The following is a 25,919-nucleotide window of genomic DNA, read 5'->3' as shown; positions in this document are numbered from 1 at the left end:
AATTCAGACTTCCTTCCCACACCTGACTCTGCTGGGCTCTGCAGGATAACCCCAGGGCTGGGCTGGGCTGGGCTGCGCTGAGGTGGGCAGGACCTCGCAGCCCCTCACCAGGGCAGAGAATCGCGAACAGCTTTTCTAGCCCAGGCCGGCAGCGCTGCATCAACGCAGGTCCTGAGGGCCGTTCTGCCTGGGGCAGATGACCAGACACACTCACCACCTTCCAGGAGTGCACGACGGAGCCGGGAAGACAGATGGAGATGCAAGGAACCAGGCCACGGGGGACACAGGATGTGTCCTGGGAAGCCCAGGCACAGGGAGGTCTGGCCAAGGTCAAGGGAGCTTTAGTTGAGCAGCAGGTTTGAGGTCTGGGGAGAGGAGCTTTATCCAGATTTGAAGGGCGAACCCCCGTTTATCTGTAATTCCTCTAGAGATGCTGTGTTGTTTTGTTTAACAACGCTGGAAGGTCTTTGCTCTTTCAAATAATTCTCTGGCTCAGAAGAAAATCTCTCAGGAGGGGAAATACAGCTGTTCCAGCGAGAACAGGGAGGGTCCTCGGCCTCCGGGGGCAGTAGAGCCAGCGCGGGGAGTTTTAATCTGACCCTGAATGCCAGCATCGGGGCAGGACAAAGCAGTGTGAGGCCCAGGTGGGAGACTGCCAAGCCAGGAGCGACCTCAGAGGTTACAGGCATGGAGTGGAGGATCAGGCCAAGCTGGAGACAAGGCCTTCGGGTTCCTAGAGGGGCCCATGTTGTCCACGTGGACAACATGGAAGCTCGACTCTGGGCGTCTCCTCACTTGTCTGAACTGGGGTTCTGGGCCCCCTAACCCATTAATCCCCAGCATGCCTGCCCGCTAGAAAGGGGTCTCCGTGGGAGGTGCTGACAGGGAAGGGCAGGGCAGTTGTTCAGAACAGCGTGTCCAGTTCCTTGTAGGAACAGAACCTGTGAGGCTGCCAAAAGGGGCCAGGGCCTCCTGGGCAACTGCTCCCCTCAAACTTGGCTCTTCTCCAGCCCTGTTCTCAAAACCAGGGATGGCAGCCCTGACAGATGGCACCAACACTGAGCTGTCAGCCTTCCCAGCAGGCCCCACAACCCAGCAGGACCAAGTGTCCTATGGGGTTTAGAGAACAAGGCTAGCCCTGGCTTTCCGCCCAGGGCTAATCACTGACCACCACTCCCCAGGTACCTCCCAGATAGCTTCCCCACTCAGGGCTTCAGCCTTTGCCTTAAGTTTAGAGACTGGGCTGATTGAAGGCCTTCTGTCAGTGCCTGGGGCAACCGTGTGGGTAAGAGCATGAACATCCTGGGTCCTTCTAAATCCAAACATTCTAGTGGCTCCAAAAACCAACAGTGCCCAGACTGTGTTCTGGGGACCTTTCCTGGTGTCCCATGAAGAGAAGGATCCCTGAAATAAAGGATAAGCATTCTCTGTCAACAGAGATGTGATCTGTTCATACAATGGAGCATTGCTCAGCCATGAAAAGTAATGAAATTCTGACACATGCCAACACGCAGATGGACCTTGAAAACATTACGCATAGCGAAATAAGCCAACAGAGAAGGACAAATATTGTGTAATTCCACTTATATGAAGCACCTAGAATAGGTAAGTTCATAGAGACAGGAAGTAGAATAAAGGTTATCAAGTCTGTGGGGAGGCGGGGAAGGAGAGTTATTGTTTAATGGGTGCAGAGTTTTTGTTGGCTTGAAAACGTTTGGGGTATAGACAATGGTGATGGTTGCACACATTATGAATGTATTTAGCGCCACTGAATTGTACAGTTAACGGTCAAAATGCTAAATATTATTTTATGTATATTTTACCATAATAAAATTTTTTTAAAGGATAAGTGGTCATAAAAGTTTGAGAGGCACTGAGTACAAAAAGTTAAATGAGATTTTCTACTGCAGGACTTTTCAGAGCCTTTAGGAAAAGGATATATTACATTGTGGTCCTCAGTGGACAGGATCATTGAATCAGTTGCTCTTAGACAGCCTAATTTTATTCATCTTAGAGCTGCTCCCCAGATTACAATATTGGACTTCCTCGACTGCCTCTCACACCAGGACCTGTCCAGAAAAAGCACTTGAATCTTCATCAAACCTCTTGTCCTGATTTTTATTTAGGAAATAAAGGTCAGTGTAGCCATCTCAAAGCATGCTAAAAATAAATAAATAAATAAACTTGTTGTTTTTGCTCTATTTTCTTCTCCAAAAATAGAAATTCCTTTCCTGGGATTTAGAAGCATTTTTGAGTTCTTTATTTAAAAAAAAAAAAGTGTGTGTGTGTGTGTGTGTGTATCATGTGCATGTGTGTGCTTGCCAGAGGGGAATTCTCTAGAAACTTCTGGTTGTGGTGCTGGAAATGAAATCCCAAAGGATGAAAGCACGTTGTCTGTGGGCCAGATGGCTTTGGAGGTGGTTGGGGGCATGGGCTTGGCTCTGCCGGTTTCTTGGGGAGGGGGCAGGCTCTGTCCTGGTCTCACTCCCTGCTGTGTGGCCCATCTGCTGCCTTTGGACAAGCCTTGGTGACAGGAGAGCCTGGGGAGAGGCTGGCTGGTCCAGGGCGGTGCATCTTTCCTCCCGGAGGTGAGTTCTTGGATACTTGCTCGGCCAAGGGTAGGTGAGCGCCCTCACCAGCTGCTGTATTTGCTCATAGTCTATCCATTAGCCACCATATTGGTGGTGATGGGCATGGAGTGGGGCAGGGGAAGATGTTAGAATGAAGAAAAAATACTAGATTTAAGTGCCAGCTGTGGGACAACCTCGGGTGAGTCACAGCCCAGAAATGTAGCACCAGGGAGTGAAGCCAGAGGGGAAAAAAGTTACAAATGCCGGAAACATGATGAACCTGTCAAAAATACATGAAATTAGCTGCGTAAGTTAGGAAGTAAAAGGCAAGGTCCTGTTTGTTTTTTCACGCGTGTAAGCATTTAAAAAAATTCATCAGGAATGGAAAAAATAATTCCTCTCCACACCACTGCCTTGGGTGAGGGATATTTTGGGGAAATCGAGGAAAGGTGTCTGTGTTCTCTTGAGGGCTGCAAGGTAGAGAGAAGGAAGCAGCCTTAGGGGGCCCCTGAGCAAGAGATGAATTCAGTAGACCCCAAAGATCAAAGCCAAGGATGTAAGTCCCTGGAAAATCCTCAGAGACATGGGCAATGCTGGCTGGCTTCCCACTGAACATGGTGCCCGGGAGTGGAGATGTTCTTATTTACATGTGAAAAAAGATGAGCTCCGGGAGCAGAAAGGCGACCACCGAGGTTGTTGCTGTCAGGTTAAGTAGGGCCTCTCCGTCCGCTGATTGAAAGAACTAGAGTTCCCCAGGGACCCAGGCGCTAGGCGGGACACAATGACGGGTAATATTAGGACAAAAAGGAACTGTTTCCTTTGCAGCAAACATTAAGGTCAGAAAGAATCTTGTTTCACGGGCAGCCAGAGAGAAGGACACAGGGCCACGGCTGAGGAAGAGGGGCTGTTAGTGATTTACGATATCTGAGGATGGGATTCGGCCACCACCTCCAGAGGGCCAAGCTGTGGGCATGCCGAGACCTGGTGGCGACAGGGAGATGTTGTGGACCTGGAGGGCACATGAGACCATCATGATGGGCAGCTAAGGAGCCTGGGCTGTAGTCTGGAGGCGATGGGCCCAGGGAGGAAGTTTGGAAATAAACCTCAATCAGCCATGGCAGAGGCAGGGTTGGAAGGGACAGACCATTGACAGGGAGGCCAGTCAGGAGGCAGCCACATGGCCTGTGAACAACAGTGAAGGTGAACTCCTGACATAGCCTCAAACACACCATGCTGGGGTGGCCCGAGGAGGCTGGCCCACTCCAGGGAGGCCACGGGACCAGGGCGGCAGAAGGAGCTCATCTCTCCAATTGATTAGTAGTAACTGCTTGGAGCATTGTCTGGAGCGGAATTCAGGCAGCGTGGGAGCCCCTCCAGAAAAACAGCCACTGTTGGTTAGTGATGTCCGAGGTGGGGCTGTAAGGAGGCGACGTTCACTCATTCATCTCCACATTCAACAACCGTTCGTTCAGAGCCTGTGTGCCGGCACGTGTGCCGCGATGCTGTCCTCCATTCACTCATTCATCTCCATATTCAATAACCGTTCGTTCACAGCCTGTGTGCCGGCACCTGTGCCGCAATGCTGTCCTCTTCGCTCAGCTCTCAAAGGCTCGGCCACATAAACAGCAAAAAGTCCATGGCCAGGCTTCTCTCGGCTCTAAGCCCCTCTCCCTTCAAGCCTCTCCAAAGCCATATAAAAGATCACCTGGCCCGGGTCCTGTTTTCTCCGGGTCTTGAACAAATTAGATGCTTGGGAGTTATTTGTGGAAGGAAGAAAACAAAAATGAGTGAATTACCACATTTTCCATGTTTTATTCATTCATTCAGCAAAGAAACCAATATATACACTTAGCAAGAAGGCCCTTTCAAGGATTGGGGGTTGAATTAGATCCAAACTTTACTCTCCAGGAATTTATAGTACCATCTGAGATTAGACACATACCCACAGTTCTGGAAAACACTGTCATTGTTTGTCCAAGTTCCTCGGGGTGCCTGGCTTCAGGGAGGTAGGCATAATTTGTCTGGGGTCTGGGTCACCAGAAGGGAGACACGTGGGACAGCAAAACCCGGGGGCAAAGGGTGAAGCCAGCCCCTCCCCACAAAGCAGGGACCCTGTGCCCCACTGTCTTCCTGGAACCAGGAAACAGAAAGCAGCTGTGAAGGTGGCAGGGCAGCAAGAGGGCAAGAAGAGAACGATGACGGTACAAATCCACTCGAAGGGTGTCCTTGAAGATGTCTGAGTCTTGCTGTTTGTTGCCTGGACGGCTGGCAGTGACCACTTCGTGGCTCAGGAAGCAGCATAGGAGGGATGCAGGTGTAACCCCAACTCCAGCCCCCTAGCCGGCTTCCCATGGCTGACCACAGCGCGGCCCCTGTCTTATCCTAATTAGCTGCACCTGTGCCTCTATCCAGGCTCACCGGCAAGCTCTTGAGCAGAGTTCTGTTTGTACCTGCACATGGCAATGCTACCCAGTTCCCGGCCCCTGGGACCTGCCTACTCATGCCTCCGCTAGCTGTGAGAAAGGGGAATTTGGTGGAGGTGGAGAAATCCAGAAAAAAAGAGAATAGCACAGAGCCTTGAAGGATGTGGCCATGGAGACAGGAAGGAGCATGGTGTGGGGAGATGGACACTTGCTCAAAACCTCATCTCCAGAACTTAACCCTCTCTTCTGGGATAGTCTCAAGCCAGACCCAGGAAGCAGCACAGTCTGTGGGCAGTCTTTGGAGAGTCTTGCATAGCTTGGCCTGTGAGCTGAGATCCCCAACTCTCAGAGCCATTCTTTCTGGTTTTGTCTTGCAGAGAGCAGGAGGCTGGCACACACGCATGAAGATGGGTGTGCACACGTGGGGCTTCATGCAGACACACCCATGAAGATCTTTCGGGCCCCTGGAGAGGGTCCCCTCATCCCTTTAAGGCCTATGCCTGGTGACTCAGAGCAGACAAGGCAAGGAGAGTGTGCAGGTGACTCTGTGACCACAAACCAGAGGCTGGACTGCAAAGCGCTTTCACAGGCCCCATGAGGGCAGCTCCTCATCATTTATATTTTGCTGAGGGTTTTCTTGAATGGCTGCCTGCATAAAACTGTTTAGAAGATTGCTGGTGGAATCTGAATCTATCTGAAATAGAATTCCATTTTCTGGAAATGTACACGAGTGTGTGGGTGTGCATGTGCCCATGAGAGGGAGTGTGCGTGTGTGTGCGTATGAACACAAGTTGCTGTGCTGGAGAGGAAGCTGGGAAAGGAGAGGAGAGCATGCATTTAGTCATCCACATACATACATATGTGTACACACACATGCATACACCCACAGCCTGTCTCCCAAATCCATGGCTCGAAGTCACTTTCTTTTCGTAGACCAGACCTCACTTAGACCAGCAGCTTCAACCTTGCCTGCACATTAAGATCACTTGAGGAGCTTGTAAAAATCCCAATGACCAGGCCACACCCTAGACCAATACCTCAGAATTTCTAGAGATGAAATTGGGCATCAATACTTCATATCAATATGTAATAATCTCCTTTGGCGATTCCAATTTCCTGCCAGCGTGAGTGCTCCTCTGCCTAGAAAGCCCTTCTCCTACTCACCCTGTAAGATCCAAGTCCCATGGCTACTTTCCAGGAAAATCCTTCCTGAGAACCTCCCCAGGAGTTAGTTCTTCCTTTCCTGAAGCTCCCAACAACACCTTAGTCATTCGAATGTAATCATAATTATTTGCTTGTCTACCTGTCTGTCCCACCCTCCGTACAGAACCCGGAGCTCCATGATGCCACGCACTACACTAGATCCATCTCTTCATTCCCCCCGCCTGTCTTAGTGTCTGACAGGCAGCTGGTCATCAATGACGCTTCAGAATGCAAGGGAAGTATGTAATGAAGTATGTATGCAGGAGGGGGATGGGAGGTGGAGGACGGGCTGTTTCTGGGTGGTAAGGCCATGAGTCTGCTCCCTTGGCAGCAGAATGGAGTACACTCCCTTTAGTAATAGAAAGCGTCCTCTATGTCAACAGTTAGATGCTGGTCGGTCCACATGTCCTGCTTCCTTAGGAAGTACCGTCAGGGTTACTCAGAGGCTCCGAGGGAAAACAGAGCGGTGCTGTTATCTGTGCCAGGTCACAAGGTGACTGAACCTTCCTAACGGACCCTCCTGGCCCCATTCCATGCCCACTCTGTCCAGTCTGCATCCAGAGCACCTTTGCTCTGAGGAGTGCTCAGGGCCACCGGGGTCCCCTGTTTCTGTGCCAGTCCAGGGATCCAGGACAGCATGCACACTACGGTCCTCGGTAAAGGGCCAGCCTGAGAAACACTACTGCAAGGGGGGCTCCCTGCAGCCTGCCCCAGCCCAGCCCCGGAGTCAGGCAGCACAGACAAGAAAGTGACACTGGTGAAACCAAGAGACAAACTGTGTCCTGCATGGCTGCAGCCTCTGGTCCCCTCCTATCCCCCTTTCCTTGGCCAGCCCTGTCCCTTCTGCCTTGATAGTGCTCTCCTATTTTTTATCTTATCACCCCTTCCCCCAGTCCCAGTGGGCCTTTATTGTCCCTACCTTAGGCCCACTGAGGTGAAGCAATGTGACAAGGCCACACAGAGACTTTGGGCTGGGACTGGTGATGGGGCTGGAAAAGGTTTGAGAGCACAGGATTTGAAGTGAGGCCATCCTGATTCAACAACTGGCTCTGTCACCAACTGGCCCTGTCTCCTTGGGGCCTCAGTTTTCTCATCTGTGAAATGGGGTTAATAATAGGGGCCCCCATCTCATAAATACATGGTGCAGAATGAGTGCAGTGTGGACAGAGAGGGCTCCTCATGTGTTCCTGACCAGGCCTCCTGGTCACTAGTCCAGGCTAAGACTACTGTGAGAACCACCCTTCACCCCCTTCCACACACAGACACACACACTCTCACCCACACAGCACTTGCTCCTGAAGGGCTCTCAACCTGTCGCTAGAGACCGACCCCTCACTCACACTCCCCAGCCGATGACCAGCCAAAGTCCTGGTCACCCACAGAGTCCACTCGACACAAGTATTTTCTTGACATCTTAGGGCTTTTACTTCAATTTGAAGCAGATGGTTGAGCACAGACGTGAACAGCTTTGGCCATTTGAGCACAAGGAAGGGGCAGGCCTTGGCTTTGAACACGCCCCCCTGCTCCCATCGTCCACATACTGGCCCAGTCCCCTGGTCCCTTCCTCCTCTGCCCCTGCACACCCTGTAACAGACCACCGTCCTCCAAGTGGGGCTCCATCTTGCCCAGTAGGACGGCTCCAGCCAACCCAGCCTCTACTCCTTCCTCAGGCCACGGGCAGGGTAAACAAGAGAAAAACTCTTTCTGTCCATGGCAGGGCCCGCTCATGGTGCTGGCTGCCTGGGATGGGTCACGGTGAGGGAAGGCTGGCTAGGGGAGCAAAGACCCATAGGTAGCTGCCCTGGTGCAAGTCCCTGGTGTAGGGGAGGGAGTAGTATTGCTTCTCTCCCTGCTTACTCCCTTCTGGTGATGCTCAGGGCCCAAGGAGCCTGGACCCAGGGGACACTGAGAACTGGGGCCGGCGGCCTGGGCAGCCAATGAAGGGGAAACAGTGGGCAGGGAACTCAGGCCCCACTCCTGGCCCTGCCCAGGCACCCCAGCCTCCCTCTCACAGCCCCTAAGACTTGTCTTGCACTCAGTCAGTGCAAGGCCTGGTGGAAAGAGAGCACCAGGTCAGAGGGCCCGGTGCCCCAGGGCTCATCAAATGCCCATCCCTTCCATGAGCTCCTGGCAGAACCGCTTACTCATCTTCGGCTTGAGATGGGGCTCAGGCAACAGGAGGAGCAAAAGTCACAGAGCAACGGTGTGGCTTTTCGCTGTGGGGTTTCATCACCCCATTTCCTTCGGTGTCTCTGTCGAATCTTTGGCAACGAATTTCTGCAGCTGGACAGTGGGCCTTGGGCTCTGAGTGAGTGGGGGACTGAGCTCTCCCCTCCCCACCAGGCAGAGGGCAAAGTGCGAAGCAGCCTCGGAGTGGCTGGGTGAGGGCGGAGGGGAGAGGGAGGCAGACATGCTCCGATCCGACCCTGAGAGGCTGTAGGCCGGGCGTCTGGCGGCATCTTGGAGAAGACCACGAGGCTGGACTCAGCGAGCTCACCTTGTCCTCAGGCCTGACTGGAAGGAAGGCCCACAGTGGTGGCCTTGGTCTCGCCCGCAGCCAGTCACTCCTGAAAGACATGACCAGCCATTAGAAGCTGCCCCTACTCCACCTGGTTCCTGTTTCCGGACACCTGCAGAATGTCCCCTCACTGAGTCCTCCAGGCACGGGCCTCCATCTTGAAGGGTTCAATAACTGGAAGAGCCAGGATTCAAACCCAGGCCTGGCTGCCTCCAGAGCCCACACTGCCCCCCTCCTCCTTAGTGCTGCATTTCAGAGGCCTTGCGTTTTGGTTGGTTTGGGGAAAGAAGAGGACCACAGTGGGTAGTGGGAGCCAGGGCCGCTGGAAGCTCAGGGACACCTGGGGCTGACACCACAATCCCCAGGGCCACCCCTTTGAGGGATCTCAGAGGCCTGTCCCCACCCACCTGGGGTGGCAGACTCCTCTGCAGGCTCAGCCCCACTGGAATGGCCGTCTGCAGCTTCCTTGCGCTGTCCTAGGAGTCACAAGGCCCATTCTAATTGTAGCACATTCACCTGCCAGCTGGGTGACCTCAAACAAGTCACTTGACTTCTCTAGGCCTCAGTGTCCTCATCTGTAAAATGGCATGGCTGGAGCAGATCGATGAAAGCTCCTTTTAAGCAGGAGAAGGAAGTACGTGTTAGCTAATACAGAAAACATGGTTCTGTCTATTTGGTGCAGTGGAGTCAGGGGACACAGAGGGAAGGGGACCCAGAGACCTACTGCATTCCTTCCAACAGAGAGCCTGGGACATGTCTGAGAATCAGGGTGCTAAGGAGCACGGTTTGAAACTTGCTGGGTTAGACCACCTTTAAGTTCCCTGCAGCCCTGATCTGTGCAATCCTCATTCTGGCAGCTGAACTTGGCGCTGAGCAGAGGTTGTAACTGGCTACCAGGAAGCAATGGGACAGGGGGCAAGGTCATGGGGGCTGTGGGGTTTCAGCTCTCTGGGGAGGTCAGAGCTGGTGGGGAGGCTCTGTGAGACCTCCAGATCCAACCAGGATGAAAAATAACAAAGTCCCTGAACCTGGTACAACACATCCCTCTTAAAGCAACTCCAAACACCCTTTTGATTCGTGCTCCAACCCTCAACCAACAGCTATTAATAAGTAGTTATTTTTAAAGTAAAACATCTGTCAGGCGCCTCCGACCTGCCAGGGAGCACTCTCATTCCCCTCTCATGAGTGATCAATCCCAGGCTCCGAGAAGGAAGTGCTGGAAGTTGCCAGGGCCAGGATTTGAATCCAGATCGGCAGTGTTCATTCTACCACACAGAGGCTGCTCTCACTGAGACAGAGGCTTGGGGAGCCGGGATGGAGCCAAACCACGACGTTGGAGGGCCTGCTAACCACAGGCCCTGGTGAGCCCCGTGGGCTGGGCGGCCAGCCAAGATGCAAGGCTGGGGCAAGGCTGAAGTGGGGTCCAAGGAGGGTGAGGGAGCCAGGCCAGAGGGAGGGAGTGCTCTCCAGCTAATAGCGGCTCAGGAGGGAGAAAAGGAAAAGTGAGAGGCGGGAGCATCTTGATGTGGCAAATCCCAGGCTCACATTCTCCAAGCCCACTGTGCATGGCTGGCCCCAGCAGGAATCTGCTTTGTGTTACCGAGTCTGAGGAGGAGGATTAAGAAGCGGAAAGGAAACCCGTGGGGATGGCACTGGGTCTGTGGTCCACAGGGTGATTTACAGCCCGCGTCATCCCGGCGCTGGCTGCCTGGGCGGGCCCTGCCATGGGCAGAAAAAGTTTTTCTCTTGTTCAGCCTGCCCGTGGCCTGAGGAAGAAGGGGAGGCGGGGTTAGCTGGAGCCGTCCTCCTGGCCATGCTGTAAAGGCAGTCGGGGCAGCCTGGGGCCAGCCCCAAGCCCTCTGTTGGCTCTTAGTTCCTGCTGAAGCCACAGCTACCATCCAGGATTAAAGGACACAGGGGTTTCTCTGGCCAAGGCCTGATCTTCAATTCTTGACCCCACCCTTTTCTTGGTGTCTACACTGGACCACCACCACCTCGGCCCAGGAATCTCAGCACATACATCATCTATCCAAGGAAGTCTTATGACAACTGGGATGTAATGGGAAGAACACTGGGAGGCCTCAGGTGCCAGAACTTCCTCTGCAATTCAGCAGCTGTGTGACGTTGGGTAGCTCACTCTCCCACTCTGTGCTTTCATTCCCTCACTTGTACAGTGAGGGGAGGGGAGGCAGATTGGCATTGCCCAAAAGGTGTTCTGTGGAACACGAGCTCGGTGAGGCATTCCATGAATTTGGGAAATACCACATACCTTGACCCCAACTTGGAAAGTCGCTGCATGTATTACGATATCAAAGGCTCCGAAAAGTCCTGTAGCGAAGAAATTTGTGTGGCTTTAATGACCCAGTTTCCCAACTGACTTGTTTTTTTGAAACAGGGTCTCACTCTGTCACTTAGGCTGAGTGTAGTGGCGAGATCATGGCTCAGTGCAGCCTTGACCTTCCAGGCTCAAGCGATCTTCCCACCTCAGCCTCCCAAGGAGCTGGGACTACAGGCATGCACCACCACGCCTGGCTAATTTTTGATTTTATTTTTTATAGATTCAAGGCCTCACTATGTTGCCCAGGCTGGTCTTGAACTCCCAGACACAAGCAATCCCCTCGCCTCAGCCTCCCAAAGTTACAGGCGTGAGCCACTGCAGCCAGCCTTCCCAACTGATTTGATCATGTAATTGCTACTGCATTGTGAGGAGCAGAAACTCACTTCAACCCTCCAGGAAAGGGAAGCTCATTTAAAGTTACAAAAGGGCGTTTCACAGAGACCGGGGGAAGGTCTCAGAAAAGGTAGCAAAGGGCTTGCAAAGGTCAGTAGGGGCAGTCTGTGGCCCTGCCCTCTAGATGCCTGCTAACAGTCACTTGCAGGTATCTGCCTTCCTCCCTGACTACCGACTGGCCTGGTCTCCCGGCATGCCAATCCCCGAGACCCAGTGGAGGACGCCCATTGGTCTAGCCTAGGTCTGATTTATTCCCCTGGACCAATCAGCTGTGGCCAAGGGATAGGAGCCAAAGATGCCAATGATACCTCTTCATAAGAGGCTGTGTGTGGGGTGGGTTGCATGTGGGGATGCATGATGGCAAATATGGAGGATAGCAAGCATCCCCGCTGTGACCACCACACCACAGAACCCCTTTCACGGAATGCCTGGCAACATCCTGTGTCCCATGTGAGGGGCACAGTGCGAGAGGCTTGCATTCCCCCCAGCTCTGGCCCTTTGTGGGTTTTTGTGTTTCTGCTGCCAGCCAAGGCTCTGGGTCTGGCTTACTCCCTAGCTTACTGTCCTCAGAACCTCTGCCACCACGGAAGATGTCCTTTATTTATGTATTTATGTATTTGTGTATTTATTTATTTATATTTGTTTTGAGATGGAGTTTCACTCTTATTGCCCAGGTTGGAGTGCAATGGCGCGATCTTGGCTCACTGCAACCTCTGCCACCCAGGTTCAAGCGATTCTCCTGCCTCAGCTTCCTGAATAGCTGGGATTACAGGTGTGCACCACCACGCCCGGCTAATTTTTTGTATTTTTAGTAGAGACAGGGTTTCTCCACGGCCAGGATGGTCTTGAACTTCCGACCTCAGGTGATCCGCCCTCCTCAGCCTCCCAGAGTGCTGGGATTATAGGCGTGAGCCACCGCGCCCAGCCGAAGATGTCCTTTAAACAACAGGTTCTGCTGCTAAAATTAAGCTTGAGAATGACTAGATGAGATGGCCTCACAGGTCCCTCTCAGCTAGTCTGACGTACCGAGTCAGAGCAAGGTGATTTGGTCAGTGTGGCAAAGTGGGAGTATTTATCACAAGCAGAAATCATCTTTTTATCTGTTCACTTGTTTATGGCCAGAATGCCAGCTCCACGAGGGCAGGGATGTGGCCTGTTTTGTTTGCTGTTGTAGCTCCAATGCCCAGAACAGTGTCTAACACACAGCAGTATCTCAATAAACACTGGGCCAGGCGCAGTGGCTCACACCTGTAATCCCAGCACTTTGGGAGGCCAAAGCATGAGGATCTGTTGAGGTCACGAGTTTGAGACCAGCCTGGCCAACATGGCAAAACCCTATCTCTACTAAAAATGCAAAAGTTAGCTGGGTGTAGTGATGTACGCTTGTAATCCCAGCTACTTGAGAGGCTGAGGCGGGAGGATCTCTCGAACCAAGAAGGCAAAGGTTGCAGTGAGCAAAGATTATGCCACTGCCCTCCAACCTGGGTGTCAGAGGGAGACAACAACAACAAATAAATACTGGTTGACTCAATCATAGCTACTTCAAGTCACAGGCATTTTACTCACTGTGGCTTTATATGTTACAAAATATTTCTCCTTTTTCAAATGCAATATTGAGCGTTTTTGTAAATGGGTCTATCTATACTTTCAGGGAAGTTGTGGTAATTGTTATGACCCTGGAACAATTTAGCATCCTTTATGCTTTTGTTCATTTCCAGTTTAAAAAAAAAAATTCTAATTGTTTTCCTCTCCTGATCACTTCTGTGCACTGCAGGGTAATTTTACCACTTTGGGGTATTTAAAAAAACGATTTTTTATCTGCCTTTAAGTTATTTTACCTTTTATATTTACTGTCAGTCTATGATACCCACTTTACCTACTTAACCATTTTCCACTATTTCAAATTATACATTTTTTGTATTTAAGCAATTTTGATACAGCCTTCTACATGCAGGAGGGAATAAACCTCCAATGGGGTTGAAATCCTGACTTTTTTTTAAACTGGTCTTTCCTAAACAGGGCAGTCAGATTTCAAATGTTATTTTAAAACTAAAAGGTGAAAAAAAGAGCAGATATGGCATGGGAAGAGAATTTTTAAAAACCACAGTTTGCCTTTCACTGTTAAGTACACCAGTGTATGGGCTAGAAAGGGGGCTGCATGTTTGCCTCTGAATGCTGCTCTTGATTCTTACTGGGGTTCTCTTGGCCCCAAAGTCAGCTGAGGGGCCCTGAGCAGGATGCTTAACCTCTCTGTTTCCTCATCTTTTTTTTTTTTTTTTCTGACAGCTTCTTGCTCTGTTGCCCAGGTTGGAATGCAGTGGTGCAAACAAGGCTCACTGCCACCTCAGCCTCCCAGGCTCAGGTGATTCTCCCCAATCAGCCTCCTGTATACCTGGAACCACAGGCTCATGCCACCACACCTGGCTAGTTTTTTTATCTTTTGTAGAGATGGAGTCTCACTTTTGTTGCCCAGGCTGGTCTTGAACTTAAGGGCTCAAGCGATCCTCCAGCCTCAGCCTCCCAAAGTGCTAGCATTACAGAAGTGAGCCACCGTACCTGGTCAATTTCCTCATCTTTATTTATTTATTTATTTATTTATTTATTTATTTATTTATTTTTGAGTCAGAGTCTCACTCTGTCACCCAGGCTGGAGTACAGTGGCGTGATCTTGGCTCACGGTAACCTTCACCTCTTGGGTTCAAATGATTCTCGAGCCTCAGCCTCCTGAGTAGCTGAGATTACAAGCGTATGTAATCACACCCGGTTAATTTTTGTATTTTCAGTAGAGATGAGGCTTCACCATGTTGGCCAGGCTGGTCTTGAACTCCTGACCTCAAGTGATCCACCCACCTCAACCTCCCAAAGTGCTCTGCCTCAAAAAAGAGAAAAAGAAAATACAGAAGAGTGAACAGAAAGAAAATCGTTTCAATCACCTTAATCTCTCCACTGACAGCAAACCACTGATAACATTTGGGTGACTACTGTCCCATATGCTATTCCCATGCATATGCGTCCTCACATACAGTATTTTATGAAAAGTGGAATTACGCTGTACAAGCTGCATCATAAGCTGCATTGGTGTTTTCTTTAACACTCAAGCCTGGACATCCTTGCATTTGACAGATCTGCTTTCACATCTTCTTCAAGGGCCAGGCTTTGCAGAGGTTATTCTGGGCACAGGCGCAAGGCCTGGGCTTCTGGCCTCCAAGCTCCCCATGGACCTGGAAGCAGGTATGGTCCAGTCGGCCCCCAGCACCTCCTGCCTGCCTGGCCTGGGCACCATGGGTGACAGGCAGGAAATTTATGAGCAGCTGGAGTTGGCTGCTATTTGCGGGGGGCAGGAACAGGGCATGAATCGAGGATAGTGCTGTGTCCGGGCTGGGAGGGCCCTTCAAGGTCCCAAGTGTCTAAGAGTTTCAGTTATGGCCAGAGCCTTTAGTGAGCCAGGACAGTTGGCCTGGAGGCCAAAAATGGAGAGAAAATGTCATTTATTCAGCAAAGATGTATTAGTTCCTAATAGGGGCCAGTCCTGTCCCAGGCACTAGGGCAGCTTACAGTCTAATTCTAGGGGAAAGCTGAGGACCACCGTTGCTGGCTGCTGCTGCGGATTCTACCCAGTCCTTTCTGTATTTCTCAAGGCTGCTCTCCAGAGAGGAGGGGACTGGCACAGCCTCAGCTGTGCTGTGCAGACAGCTGCCCCACAGGCCCCAGGTCAGGAGCAAGGTAGGGCCAGCGGTCAAACCCCTCCTTCACTGAGGCCAATGGATGTGTTCAAACCTCAGAGTCAGTCAAGGCCGTGTAGAAGAACTTTCCTATCAGTAAGAAACAATCATTGCATCAGGCAATGTTGAGGATGAGAGCAGGTAACCTGGGGAGCCCTTCCTGTGGTAAGATGCTAGAGGTGTTGCTGGGTCCCAGGTATCCTAGTCTAGCATTTATTGAGCACCTACCATGTACTCCACAGTGTTGCAGGGCCTTACTTGGAGTTACTTCCACCCACTAGAATGTAGGTTCCACAAGTTCAGGGCTGGGGCTGGGGGTTGTCAGTTCAGTCCTTGCTGCCTCCCTAGTCCAGGACAATGAGGGCCTGCTCATGTCCACCCTCTTACCCCCACCAGCCCCACACCCAACGCAAGGTGGGGACGACGGGTTCCTCCTCTGAACTCCTGAAGCTCTTTATCCCAACTCCTCCTACATCCCCCTACGCCACGAATGGTTGTCGGTGTGATTGCCACAGTTCCTTCCCCTACCCCACACACCTCCACCACCAGCACCCCATCCTCCCAGAGCCTGGGAACAGAAGCAAGTGCATCAGTGCTCAGAGTCACCATTTACAGAGGGCGGCCCCTTACCAAGCACATGCTGCACTTGTTTGCATGTGCTGTCTTTCGTAATTCCTGGGAGGTGCCTACTGCTGTGCCCATGTTGCAGATGAGGAAATGGAGGCCTGAGTGGTGACCTCCTTTGCCCTAGGCCACACTGCTAGGATGCAGCAGAGCAAGGTAGACCCTTAACCCCTATAGACCTCAGTTTCCTCACAGGCAAACAGGAACAGCAGGTCCCCAAGCCATCCACCCAACTGTCACCTACTTGGTTCTAAGAAAATCTTGGCCTTCGACTCCTGGAGCCTAAGGGAAGGTGGCTGGCAGTGGGAGGCCCAGCACCCCCAGGGCCAGGGCCGGAGCTCATAGGAGCCCACTGGGCCTACAGGGGCAGCCATACCATGCCGACGCCTTCTCAGGCTGCAGACCACTCTCTCTCTGGCTGCCGAGCTGTCTCCCTCTCTGTGCTCTGCCTATGTGTCTCTGCCAACTCTTCTTGGCCTCTTCTTTGTTTTTCTCTCCACGTCCACCAGTCTGTCTGTCTTTCTTGGCCCCCACCCCAGCTCACCCCCAGCATGGGGCACTGTGAGGGTCGAGCTGGCCCAGGCGAAGCTGCAGGCAGATGCTGCGGCTTCCCACCTGCTTCCGTACTGCGACACTGTCCGGTCATTTTACTTGGCTTCACTGCTCTTCCAGATGCCAGCAGCTCAAAAGGCCCATGGCTGCACTGCACAGCCAGAAGAGGCACCCAGGTTGGAGGGGGCACCCAGGCTGGAGGAGGTACCCGGGCTGGAGGGAGTACCCAGACTGGAAGAGGTACCCAGGCTGGAGGGGGCACCCAGGCTGGAGGAGGCACTCAAGCAGGAAGGGGCAGCCCACTCAGGCTGGAGGAGGCACTCAGGGTGGAGGAGAGCAGACCAATAGGCAGACTGGTGGCCCAGTCATGCGAGAAAGGCTCTGCTCTTCACCTGCCCTGTGGGCCTGGCTCACGATCCTTACACAGACACCCCCACATGACATGTAAGTTCACATGCCCCAACCACGGTGGAGGGTCCCCATCAGGCCTGCCTCCTTCTAGACTGGGAACTACTCCCATCACCCTGCTGCTTCTCGAAGCGCCTCCCCTCCCCAGTCCTTACTGCAAAGTCACAGCAGGGATTGATGGGCACCAACCAGACAAGCCAAATCACACCAAAGTGCTGGCCAGCAAACCTTTGCAGAGATCACAGTGCTTCTCCAGGAGACTCCCAGAAGGGAGCACGGTTGTGGATACTTCAGGATCACTGGGGTACCCGTGGTTTGGAGAGGCCATGAGCCATTTGGGAAGCCCAAATTCCATACAGATGCAGTTTTAAGATGAGGAACACCTCCCCTAGCCTCTTCCATTGTCCCTAAGCCCCTCCCGTAGCTAGATGCTGGTGCCACCGAGGGATCCAAGTGGGGGGTGGGGACATCTCTGATTAGAGGTCTTTACTCACTGCCACACACACACACATGTGCACACTCACTGGCAAACAATCCAGCACAGTGGTTAAATGTGCCAGCTATGGCACCAGACGACCTCTGTTTGAATCCTGACTTCCCCATTCTACCAGCTGTATGGCCTTGAGCAAGATGCTTAACCTCTCTGTGCCTCAGTTTCATTACCTATAAAATGGTAATAATAGTATCTACTGCATGAGCTTGTCAGGAAGATTAAAGAACACAATGGCTGCAAAGGCAAGCACTGAGTGCTTAGTATCTACGAGGAGCACAGAGACTGGGGGTGGGGTAGGAAGGGTCCCCAGTCGCCCCATTTACCCATCAGTAACTCAAGGCAGGAACTTTCTCTCCACTTCAGATCACCAGGGCCTCCCTCTGTGTGGGCACAGAGGAGCTTCCCCTTCGATGTTTGTGGAAAACAACTGAAAACACCGCCATGCCTCAGGCTTCCATTGCTCCATTCATCCAGCAAATGTTTACCAAGCGTTTAGACCACGCCAGGCTCCACTGGAGGCTCTGGGGACCCCACAGTGAACAAAACAGACGAGAAGCCCAGCCTTCCTAGCTCCGCCATCCTAGGAGAACAGGCTCCTGCACAGAAGCCGACTTCCCTGGAGAAAGGAAGCCACATGTTTTCTTTGCCAAAACAGCTTGGATGGGCCCTTTCCCAATAACTGATGCACTTCCCTGCATTCTCAGCCCGATGTTACTAGATGTACTTTAGCTTCCTCTTGACAACTCAAGGTCAAGTCCATGAACATCAGTGCACACACAATTCCAAGGTCCCAGAGGCTTGTGGGCTCTCTGCCCTGACACTAAGGGGGCCCCCAGCCTCTCAGTCCTTCTGAGCCTCTGGCCTTGTTCTTTATCATGTGTCTGTTTCTTCTTACTCGATGAGGCCGATGGCTGATTCTGGCTGCTATCTCTGTACCTGCTACAGGACCTGACCCCCCGACCCCTGCCCTCATAGGCTGTTTTTGTTCTGACGTTCAGATCTGAGGGGCCTGAGAGTCAAGCTCATAAGAACTGTATGCAGACTAAGTGTAGTGGGCTCCAAAGACCGTCCCAGGGTGCCCTCCTCTGAATTTTTATGCATAGCCTTTCTGTAGTTTAGCTCTGAGTTCCGAAGGGTGGGGCCTCTGTTTTATTGTCCAAAATGCCCCCAGCACTAGAACAGTACCTGACACAGAGTAAACACTCCAGGCGACTTATTTTTAAGTAGATGTGCAGGGCAGGGCCCTTCATGTTTCACTCATCTTTTAATGCTCATGTACCTAAAAAGACAACAAGTGAAGAACCCCTGTGTGTGCGTGTGGAGGGGGTGGGTGGGCTGTGGTGGCAGGGACTCGTGTGTACATGGTGGTGGCAGGAACAGGGCTGGCAGGAAAGCGAGGCAGGAGGCACAGCTGCTGAGAGGGGGACGGACAGTTCCCAGCAATGCCCAGTCGCAGCTCTCAGATTCCAGGTGGGCTCCGCATGGCTCACTCCCAGAGCTGCCCACCACATGCCCAGCTCCCTGGCTCTGCCCTGCCCTGCCTGCCACTGAGGGGCCATCTTTAATGGCTCCTGGGCCCTGTGCAGGGAGAACAGTTTTGAAATCCTTGAAGACAACCAGCCGCCTTCCAGGGGGTACCCCCTTCCCACGTGCATGGGAAATCGGCCGATCATGCGGGATGCCCTCCACTGGACCCCAACAGACGGGGCCTATGGACACGCCAGCACACCTGCGTGTGTGCATGCATGCATATTCTCTAAGTCACTGGGTGAAGAGAGGACACTTAGGTCCCTCTGCCCACCTTCTTGACGGGCCAGCAGTGGCCTCCAGTGACCCTCTCTGAGTGCTGTGCCTCCAGTTGACAAAATGCTTTCACAGCCCTCATTTCCCCAAACACTCCTCACCTGGTTTTATCCATATTTTATGAGGAAAGTGAAGCCTGTTGAAGGTAAGTGCCTGAGGTTACAGAGCTCCTGAGTGGTTGGGCTGAGACTCAGACCCGTGCCTCCAAGCCTCAGGCCCCACGCCGCCAGGCAACCCATGAAGCTCACACCCTCACCATTGAGAAAGGAGAGGACAGAGGACAGCGGTGGCCTGGATTCAGCCTGTCCAGGCCCCACCCAGCCCTGCCCAGCTGCTTGAGCCTGGGCGACTTCGCCTCATCTCACTTCCATGTTTAATAATGTGGACCCCAGGAGCTTGTTCTAGGATTCAAGAAAATCATGGGTATGAGAGGGCTTTGCAAACTGGAAAGTGCTGTGCACAGGAACGAGGTCGCTGGGGGCCTAGTCAGGTCATTTCGGTTCTGTGAACCTCAGCACTGTCACCTGAAAATGGGGTTGGTGACACCCACTTTGTGGGACTGTGGTGAGGACTGAGCAAGCTCAAAGAAGTGGGGCTCTGACACTGTGGTTAAGATAACGACAATGGTTAGCTCCCCGGGAAGAAAACCACCTTGTCACAAATCAGGGTCAACCCTCCAGGCATGAGCCACGTGGCTGTTTTCTCTGCTGCCCTCCCCGCTGACAGACCTTGATGTTTTTCTGGGGTTCGAGGGGAGCATCTTCCTTTGGAAGAAGGAAGGGGCTGTCTGGGCAAGGCTGACTGCCCTGGTGAGGAGCAACACTCTTCCTAGCATGGCACCCTGCCCTGACTGTAGATGCAGCTTGAGGATGAAAAGCTTGGTGCTGTGGCAACCACTCTGCAGCCATGAGGCAAAGATCAAAAGAAGCCTGGACTCTTGGATCCCAGGGAGCAGCTGACTTCTGAACTATGAAAAATGCCAGCCCCTGTTAATTTAAGCTGCCGCTTGAGGGGTTTCAGTTATTTGAAACACATGCTTTCCTTACAGATTCAAGGGAACAAGGGAGTGAGCCCAGCTGGAGCACAGGAGAGCCCAGGGGCATCTCCCTAGCTGTGTCCTAAAGCCCTTAGTTAATCCTTCCCTAGAAGGGAATGTCCCTTGCCGTCAGCATAGGGACATTCAGCCCTCGCAGTGTGGATTGTAGTGGAAAGAATGGTATGTCATTATTTGGGGGCCCTAGTATGTGCCAGAAGATGGGACACAAAGAGAAACGGGCTCACAGTCTAGCCAGAGACACAGGCACTAATCCAACACTGTGTAACATAGTGTCATGGGATGTAATATCACATCGCATCCTATGTCACATAGCATACCACCTAAAAATATAATATAATGCAATGTAATGACATGAAATCTAATATATCACATAATAGAGTTTCATACTGTATAACATTTTAAGTCATTACTTTAAAAGTGTATCACATGATGCTCTCCTGAATTAGACCAAAAGCATCCCTGTGCTATGATGCCCTGAGGAAGAAGCTGGGGTCGGGGTCAGGGAGGGCTTTCAGGAGGAGCTGAGCCTTCCAGAATGAGCAGGAGTTAGCCAGACAGACAGCGGAGAAGGGCATTCCAGGCAGAAGGGATGGCATGAGCACAGAGGCCAAAAATAGCCCCTTTGGGCGAGGAGTTCTGTGCTGCTGGGGTATAAATTGGGACACAGGGAGTGACCGGCCAGGATCAGGTCATTTGGGAGGCCCATCAGGTGTCCTGTTGAGTCTGGCCTCGTCCCTTGGCCAGTAGGGAGCCCCCTAGGTCTTAGGGGAGCTAAGCAGGGGATGGAGTGAGGCAGTCTGACCAGCTTTCAGCAGAGCAGCCAAGAGGGGCTCTCGGGGGGCTAACAGCCAGGGCAGCTAAGACAGGCCCCGGTGGTTGTGAATTCTGGGCAGAGGTGGCAAGGTGTTAAAGGAGAGAATGGCTCCCGACTTTGCCCTCTAGAAACACTTATCCCGGGAGCACAAGGAAAGTTTGTTGTTTCCCATGGAAACTGCTTTCTGGTCTGCTGGGGCAGGTAGAAAGGGCATAGCCTGTTTAAGGATGGGGTGTGGGGAGCCAGGGCCTGCTGACACCCTCTGTTTGAGGCCTCACACTGTGCCAGGTGCAGGGCTTAAGGCTGAGCAGTGGGCAGGGCAGCCCTGTCCTCCTCTTCCTCTTGTCCTCTGGAAGCCTCAGAGTTCAAAAGCAATTTCTGGTCACTAGGCTGACTCCACGCCGTACCAGGAGCTGGGGACAGTGGTTCCTCTTCCTTCCTCAGGTCCTCCTTGCCTTTGGCCCCATGAAAACCAACTTCTTGGGCAGGACACATGGGAGGGAGAGCAGATTTTGCAAAACAGTGTTATGTCTTTTATGCCATTGATCCGTGAACAGAGCCAGGAGCTGGCGGCGTAGCTTCATGATAACCAGTCAGGGTCCTGAGGTTAAAACACTTGAGCACCCGGCCGCACAGCCCCCAAGGGCAGAGTAGGGACCAGCTCCAGCATCCAAACCAGATACCTGCCCCCAGAGGTCACTCAAGGAGAGAGGATCCCATGGGCCTGCGCTGAGCCCAGGTGAGATAAATGGCCCTAAAACTGCGATAAACATCTATATTTTGTCCTGCCAGAGCTGCCATCTCTCTTACTGGAAGTGGGAGGAAAGCCGCGAGGAGGGCAAGAGGAATGAGGTGCAGGAGCCTGTGTAAAGATGAAACGCAAAACGCCCTCCAAAGCCCCAAATGTGGGGCTTTTGCAAAGCTGGCCACCCACAGCCGCGTCGTTGATGGGCTTTTTCCACTGCTGGGGTGAGGGGCTGCTGGGGCTTCTGGATCTGGGAGGCAGCCCATGGAAAATGGGTGCAAAGAACTGAGAAAGCAAAGGGAAACTCCCAGTACCCTGCCCCTGACCTGTGTCCCCCCATCACATCACCACTGTCTGACACATGGCAGACCCAGGCCCGACTCAGCTCCTCCCTCAGGGTCCAGGGGCTGTGAGGAAAGCAGCCCAGCCTTGCCCTTTTCTCCTTTCCTCCCCGGCGCTGGCCTTCCAGCTGCCGGCCCTGCCCCAGGACCCCACAGCCCCTGACAGGCCACCCAGTGACTGCTCCCAGGAGGTGCCCAGGTTCCAGGCAGACATCTCCCAGAAGGCATTGTCAGCAGCAGTCAGTTCTTTAAAAAGGCTTCGTGTCATGCTGCAATCAGCGGCGGGGCCGAGGCACCCCGGTATTTATGAATGTGACTGTCCTCCCAGAACATCTCCGTGAAGCTCTCAGATGAGCTGATGGGGGTCTCTGCATGGTGTCCGGTCTCCCAGACCCTCCCTCTGAGGAGACGTTGTTCTCATCTGTATGCCCGGGGTTTATTCAGGGTGACGGCAGCACGACTCTGCCACGGCGCTGCCTGTTTTGAACCTCACCACTGACGTGCCCTTCCAAGCACCTTCTTGCTCCCATGTCCCCTCTAGCTGTTTTTTTAGGAAAACAGTCACTTCCAACCATCCCCTTTGACAACAGCCTTGAGAAAGAAAAGTTCGGCAATGTCAGGAGCACTAATGAGGTGGCCTTCGGGCTCGCAGAGGAGGAAAAAAAGTCACAACTGATGTGAGAAGAGGAAGAAACAACATTAAAAGAAAATGGGAAAAAAATAAAAACCAGAGATAAAAAGTCAAGAGAAAACCGCGGCGCCTGAGAAACAAGAATTCCAGCCGCCAACTTTTACGGCGTCCAGTCCTGTTATTCATAAGCGAGCTTCCTCTCTCACAAAGAACCTTTTGCACGGTTTTCCCTGCTGCCTCCAAACCAGCTGCTCGCGCTGTTGTATCCTGAGTGATGATGAGGCTCTGAAAGGGTTTTTTGGGAACAGATGGCCAGGGGAGAGCTGGGGAATGTGCCAGCAGAGGGCCGGGCGGGCTGCCAAGGCCTGCGGTGACTGAGTGCTTGGGCTTCCAGCTCGCGTGCTTTCCCTGCCCTCTGCCCTCCGTGGCGCCAGCAGGCCTTCCCAGCGAGCGCTCGGAACATCTGGAGTCTGGGGCTGCCAGGAGGGGGGGCCGCAGCGGCGGGGCGGGGGACCCTCTGTTCCAGCGGAGCTCCCATGGACTCACCAGCAGGCCCGCCTCGCAGAACAGCTAATCAAAACCACAGCACCCGAATGGGAACCAGGCGCGCTCCCAGCTGCAGCCAGAGGCCACCAGGCGACTTAACCTGGTGTCAGGCCTCACCGGCGGCACAGAGCTGGGGGTGCCCGCAGCTGATAACACCTCCCTGCCCAACCCACCCCTCACCACCACCAGGGCCACCACCAGCAGGCTCTTGGCTCCCCGCAGCTAAATGAAGCCTCCACACGCTGCAGCTGGGCTACTTACATAAGAGCTGTCGCTCCGGGTAAGGCATGGCACCGGGCACTTGCTGGGGGCCTCCTGGGCACAGGCCACTGTGCTGGGCAGTGTGCGAGCTTCAGGCAGCGGGCTGGCCTCAAGAACTGAAGAGCCCAGAACTCAGAACCAAAGAGATAAAACAGGCTGGAAACTGAGCTCCATCACTTCCTGGTCATGTGGCCCCAGGCAAGTTACGCCTTTCTCCTGGCCTCAGTCTTCCATCTGTGCAATGAGGGAAGTGGTCCCAACTTTGGGGTTAGCATAACACGGGGTAGAGATCATGTGAGTGGGGTGCCCATAAGGGGACACGATGGCACTCACCACATGGTTGATGTGCTTGGTGGTGGTGATCTGCTGCACTGCTGATTAGCATTATTGTACGACCACATGTTATGCACGTTTCTTGGTATGACTCCCTGCACTTTGAAATCCGAGGATTTCTGGATGGGCTGCAGGCTGCACCCCATGCTAAGGGTGCAGAACCAGGGGTTTGGGCTGAAGTGCTAGAGAGGAAGGAATCTGTCACTCAGAAAGGCTGGTCCTTCCCCATCTGCCTTTTGGCTGGTCAGTCATTCACCCACCCTGGCACTGCCCTTTTCTGAGCTGTTCCTTCCTGGGGTTCCAGTTAAGTTGTTACCTTGTAGCTATGAATTCATGAGATTTCCTCTCTGGCACTCAGCGAGAACACACCAGCCCTTTCTCTTATGGGGTCTTGTTTAATCCTTTCAGCAAGGCAGCAAGGCAGATTTGTGTGCTCTCACTTTACATATGAGAAGACTGGGGATCAGAGAGGTCAAGTAACATGCCCAAGGCCACAGAGTGAGAAGTCACAGTGCCAGGACTCAAACCCAGGTCTCTGGCCCCAAAGATCTGCACTTTGCCTACTTCACAGTTTTGCTGAGGGCCGCCATAGTGTGCGTTCCTGGTAGAACTACAGAGCACCAGAAAATGGTAGCACTACAGAGCACCAAAAAGAACTACAGCGTTCCCTGGGGTTAGCCCCCACCCTATACAGACACCCCTTCTCCAGCGTCCCAAGGGCCACTGAGCCTCCACAGGGGCTTCCAGAGAGGAACCTGGCTCAGAGGTGCTCCGGGGTTCTCTGCATTCCCTAGGGTTGTCAGTTAGGGCGTCAGAGGGGACTTCCCATGTCTCAGAGACTTTCTGAGCAGGAACAGCTGGTTTTTCTCCCTAAGTCAGAGACCCTAAGTTTTCATCCATTCCCAATGTGTTGGGGAGAAGGGTGGGGCCTGGGAGCACATGTTGAGGGTGGGGAGTAATTTGGAAAAAGAGAGACGAGGAGGAAAGGGGCAGAAAGTGTGAAAAAAGGTAGGAAGCAGCACCCCAGCCTTGCCCCCGCCTCACCTCGAGACCACCCCGGGAACATCAGAGGCACGGTCCATGTTCAGGGAAAGCCAGCTCAGCTCACCTGGGAGGCTCCCCAGCCAATGACCCCTCCAGCCCAGGCCCGGCCAGACTTGTGGCCTAACAATGTCAAATGGGAGAAGAGAAACAGCAGCTGAGAGAACACTCCGTGTTAGAACAAACAGCTGGCGACAAACGTCTATGTAATTGGAATGCCAGAAAAAATAAATTGCATCCATTTTTATGGCTAGTTGGGAATTTGATGGTGGTTTCCCACCCACCCCCCTTTTCCCCAGCATAGATGTCCTCCTTGGGCTTTGAAAGCAGATGGTATTTAACTTAATAACTGGGCTGAGGGGGTTGGAGATGTGAGCCACCAACCTCCCCCCAACCTCACTCCCATGTGAGAAGCATGACAGGGAAGCGGTAGGAGCTGGGGGCACACACCTCTCTTAGTGGTTACGTGATCTCAGGCAAGTTCCTTGGGTTCAGGGAGCCCCGGACTCATGAACTGTGCATCAGAGTAACACCAGTCCCCCACTTCAAAGGCTGGTGAGAGGAGCCCACGAGGTGATATCCGGGAAGTGCCAAGCACATGCCTGGCACACGATCCATACTCTCCAAACATCAGATGTCGCCAGTAGTCTCAGGGCAAACTGCCCTGGGGCCCCAGTAGTCTCTAGGAGTGACTTTCAAATCTCTGTGAAATGCCCTGAGAAGTAACATGGGGGTCAGTCATTAAAGCAGAAAGAGGATTGAGGTGGGCTTGGCAAGGGCCTTAGAAATCACTTATGACAGCTCCTCACTTTTCAGAGACAAGGCCTTAGCAGGGCTGACAATGTACATGGGAAGTAGGAACAAAGCTAGGACAGTGCCCCTTGGTGGGCACCCTCAGGGCCGTAGGTGGGACTGAATCCAGGCAGGGTGTGGCTCTGGAGACTCCGCCTCCCACAGTCCACAGAAGGGGCTGGCGCCCAGGGATCCTGTCCGAGGCCTGGGCTCAGCTGTCCAGACAGAAGGGGGCCCCTCCTACACACCCTCAGCTCACGCCAAATCCCCCTCACCTGACAAAATCCAATATGCCTGTCATCTTGTCCCTG

At 53.0% G+C, this 25,919-nt stretch overlaps 1 protein-coding gene across 2 annotated transcripts in view; it reads right to left on the bottom strand.

The window, feature by feature from the left end:
- Positions 1–7,597: 7,597 nt before the first annotated feature.
- ATOH8 (atonal bHLH transcription factor 8) overlaps positions 7,598–25,919 on the bottom strand; it is a 34,326-nt gene continuing 16,004 nt past the window's right edge. Inside the window, exons 3-4 of one of the 2 annotated variants that reach the window (XR_002516768.2) lie at positions 23,443–25,531; positions 7,598–8,763 (exon numbers count right to left, since the gene is read on the bottom strand). Coding sequence is in view for 1 of the 2 variants with exons in the window: in XM_021925026.2 (XP_021780718.2) it covers positions 8,758–8,763 (6 nt within the window). In the remaining variant the exon portion in view is untranslated. The remainder of the gene's footprint in view (positions 8,764–23,442; positions 25,532–25,919) is intronic. The other variant, XM_021925026.2, reaches the window with a different exon arrangement.

The sequence above is a fragment of the Papio anubis genome, chromosome 14 (genome assembly GCF_008728515.1).
Source record: "Papio anubis isolate 15944 chromosome 14, Panubis1.0, whole genome shotgun sequence".
In the NCBI taxonomy this organism is placed as follows: domain Eukaryota; kingdom Metazoa; phylum Chordata; class Mammalia; order Primates; family Cercopithecidae; genus Papio; species Papio anubis.
The sequence above is the reverse complement of the archived record's forward strand: the minus strand, read 5'-3'. Positions and strand labels throughout refer to the sequence as shown.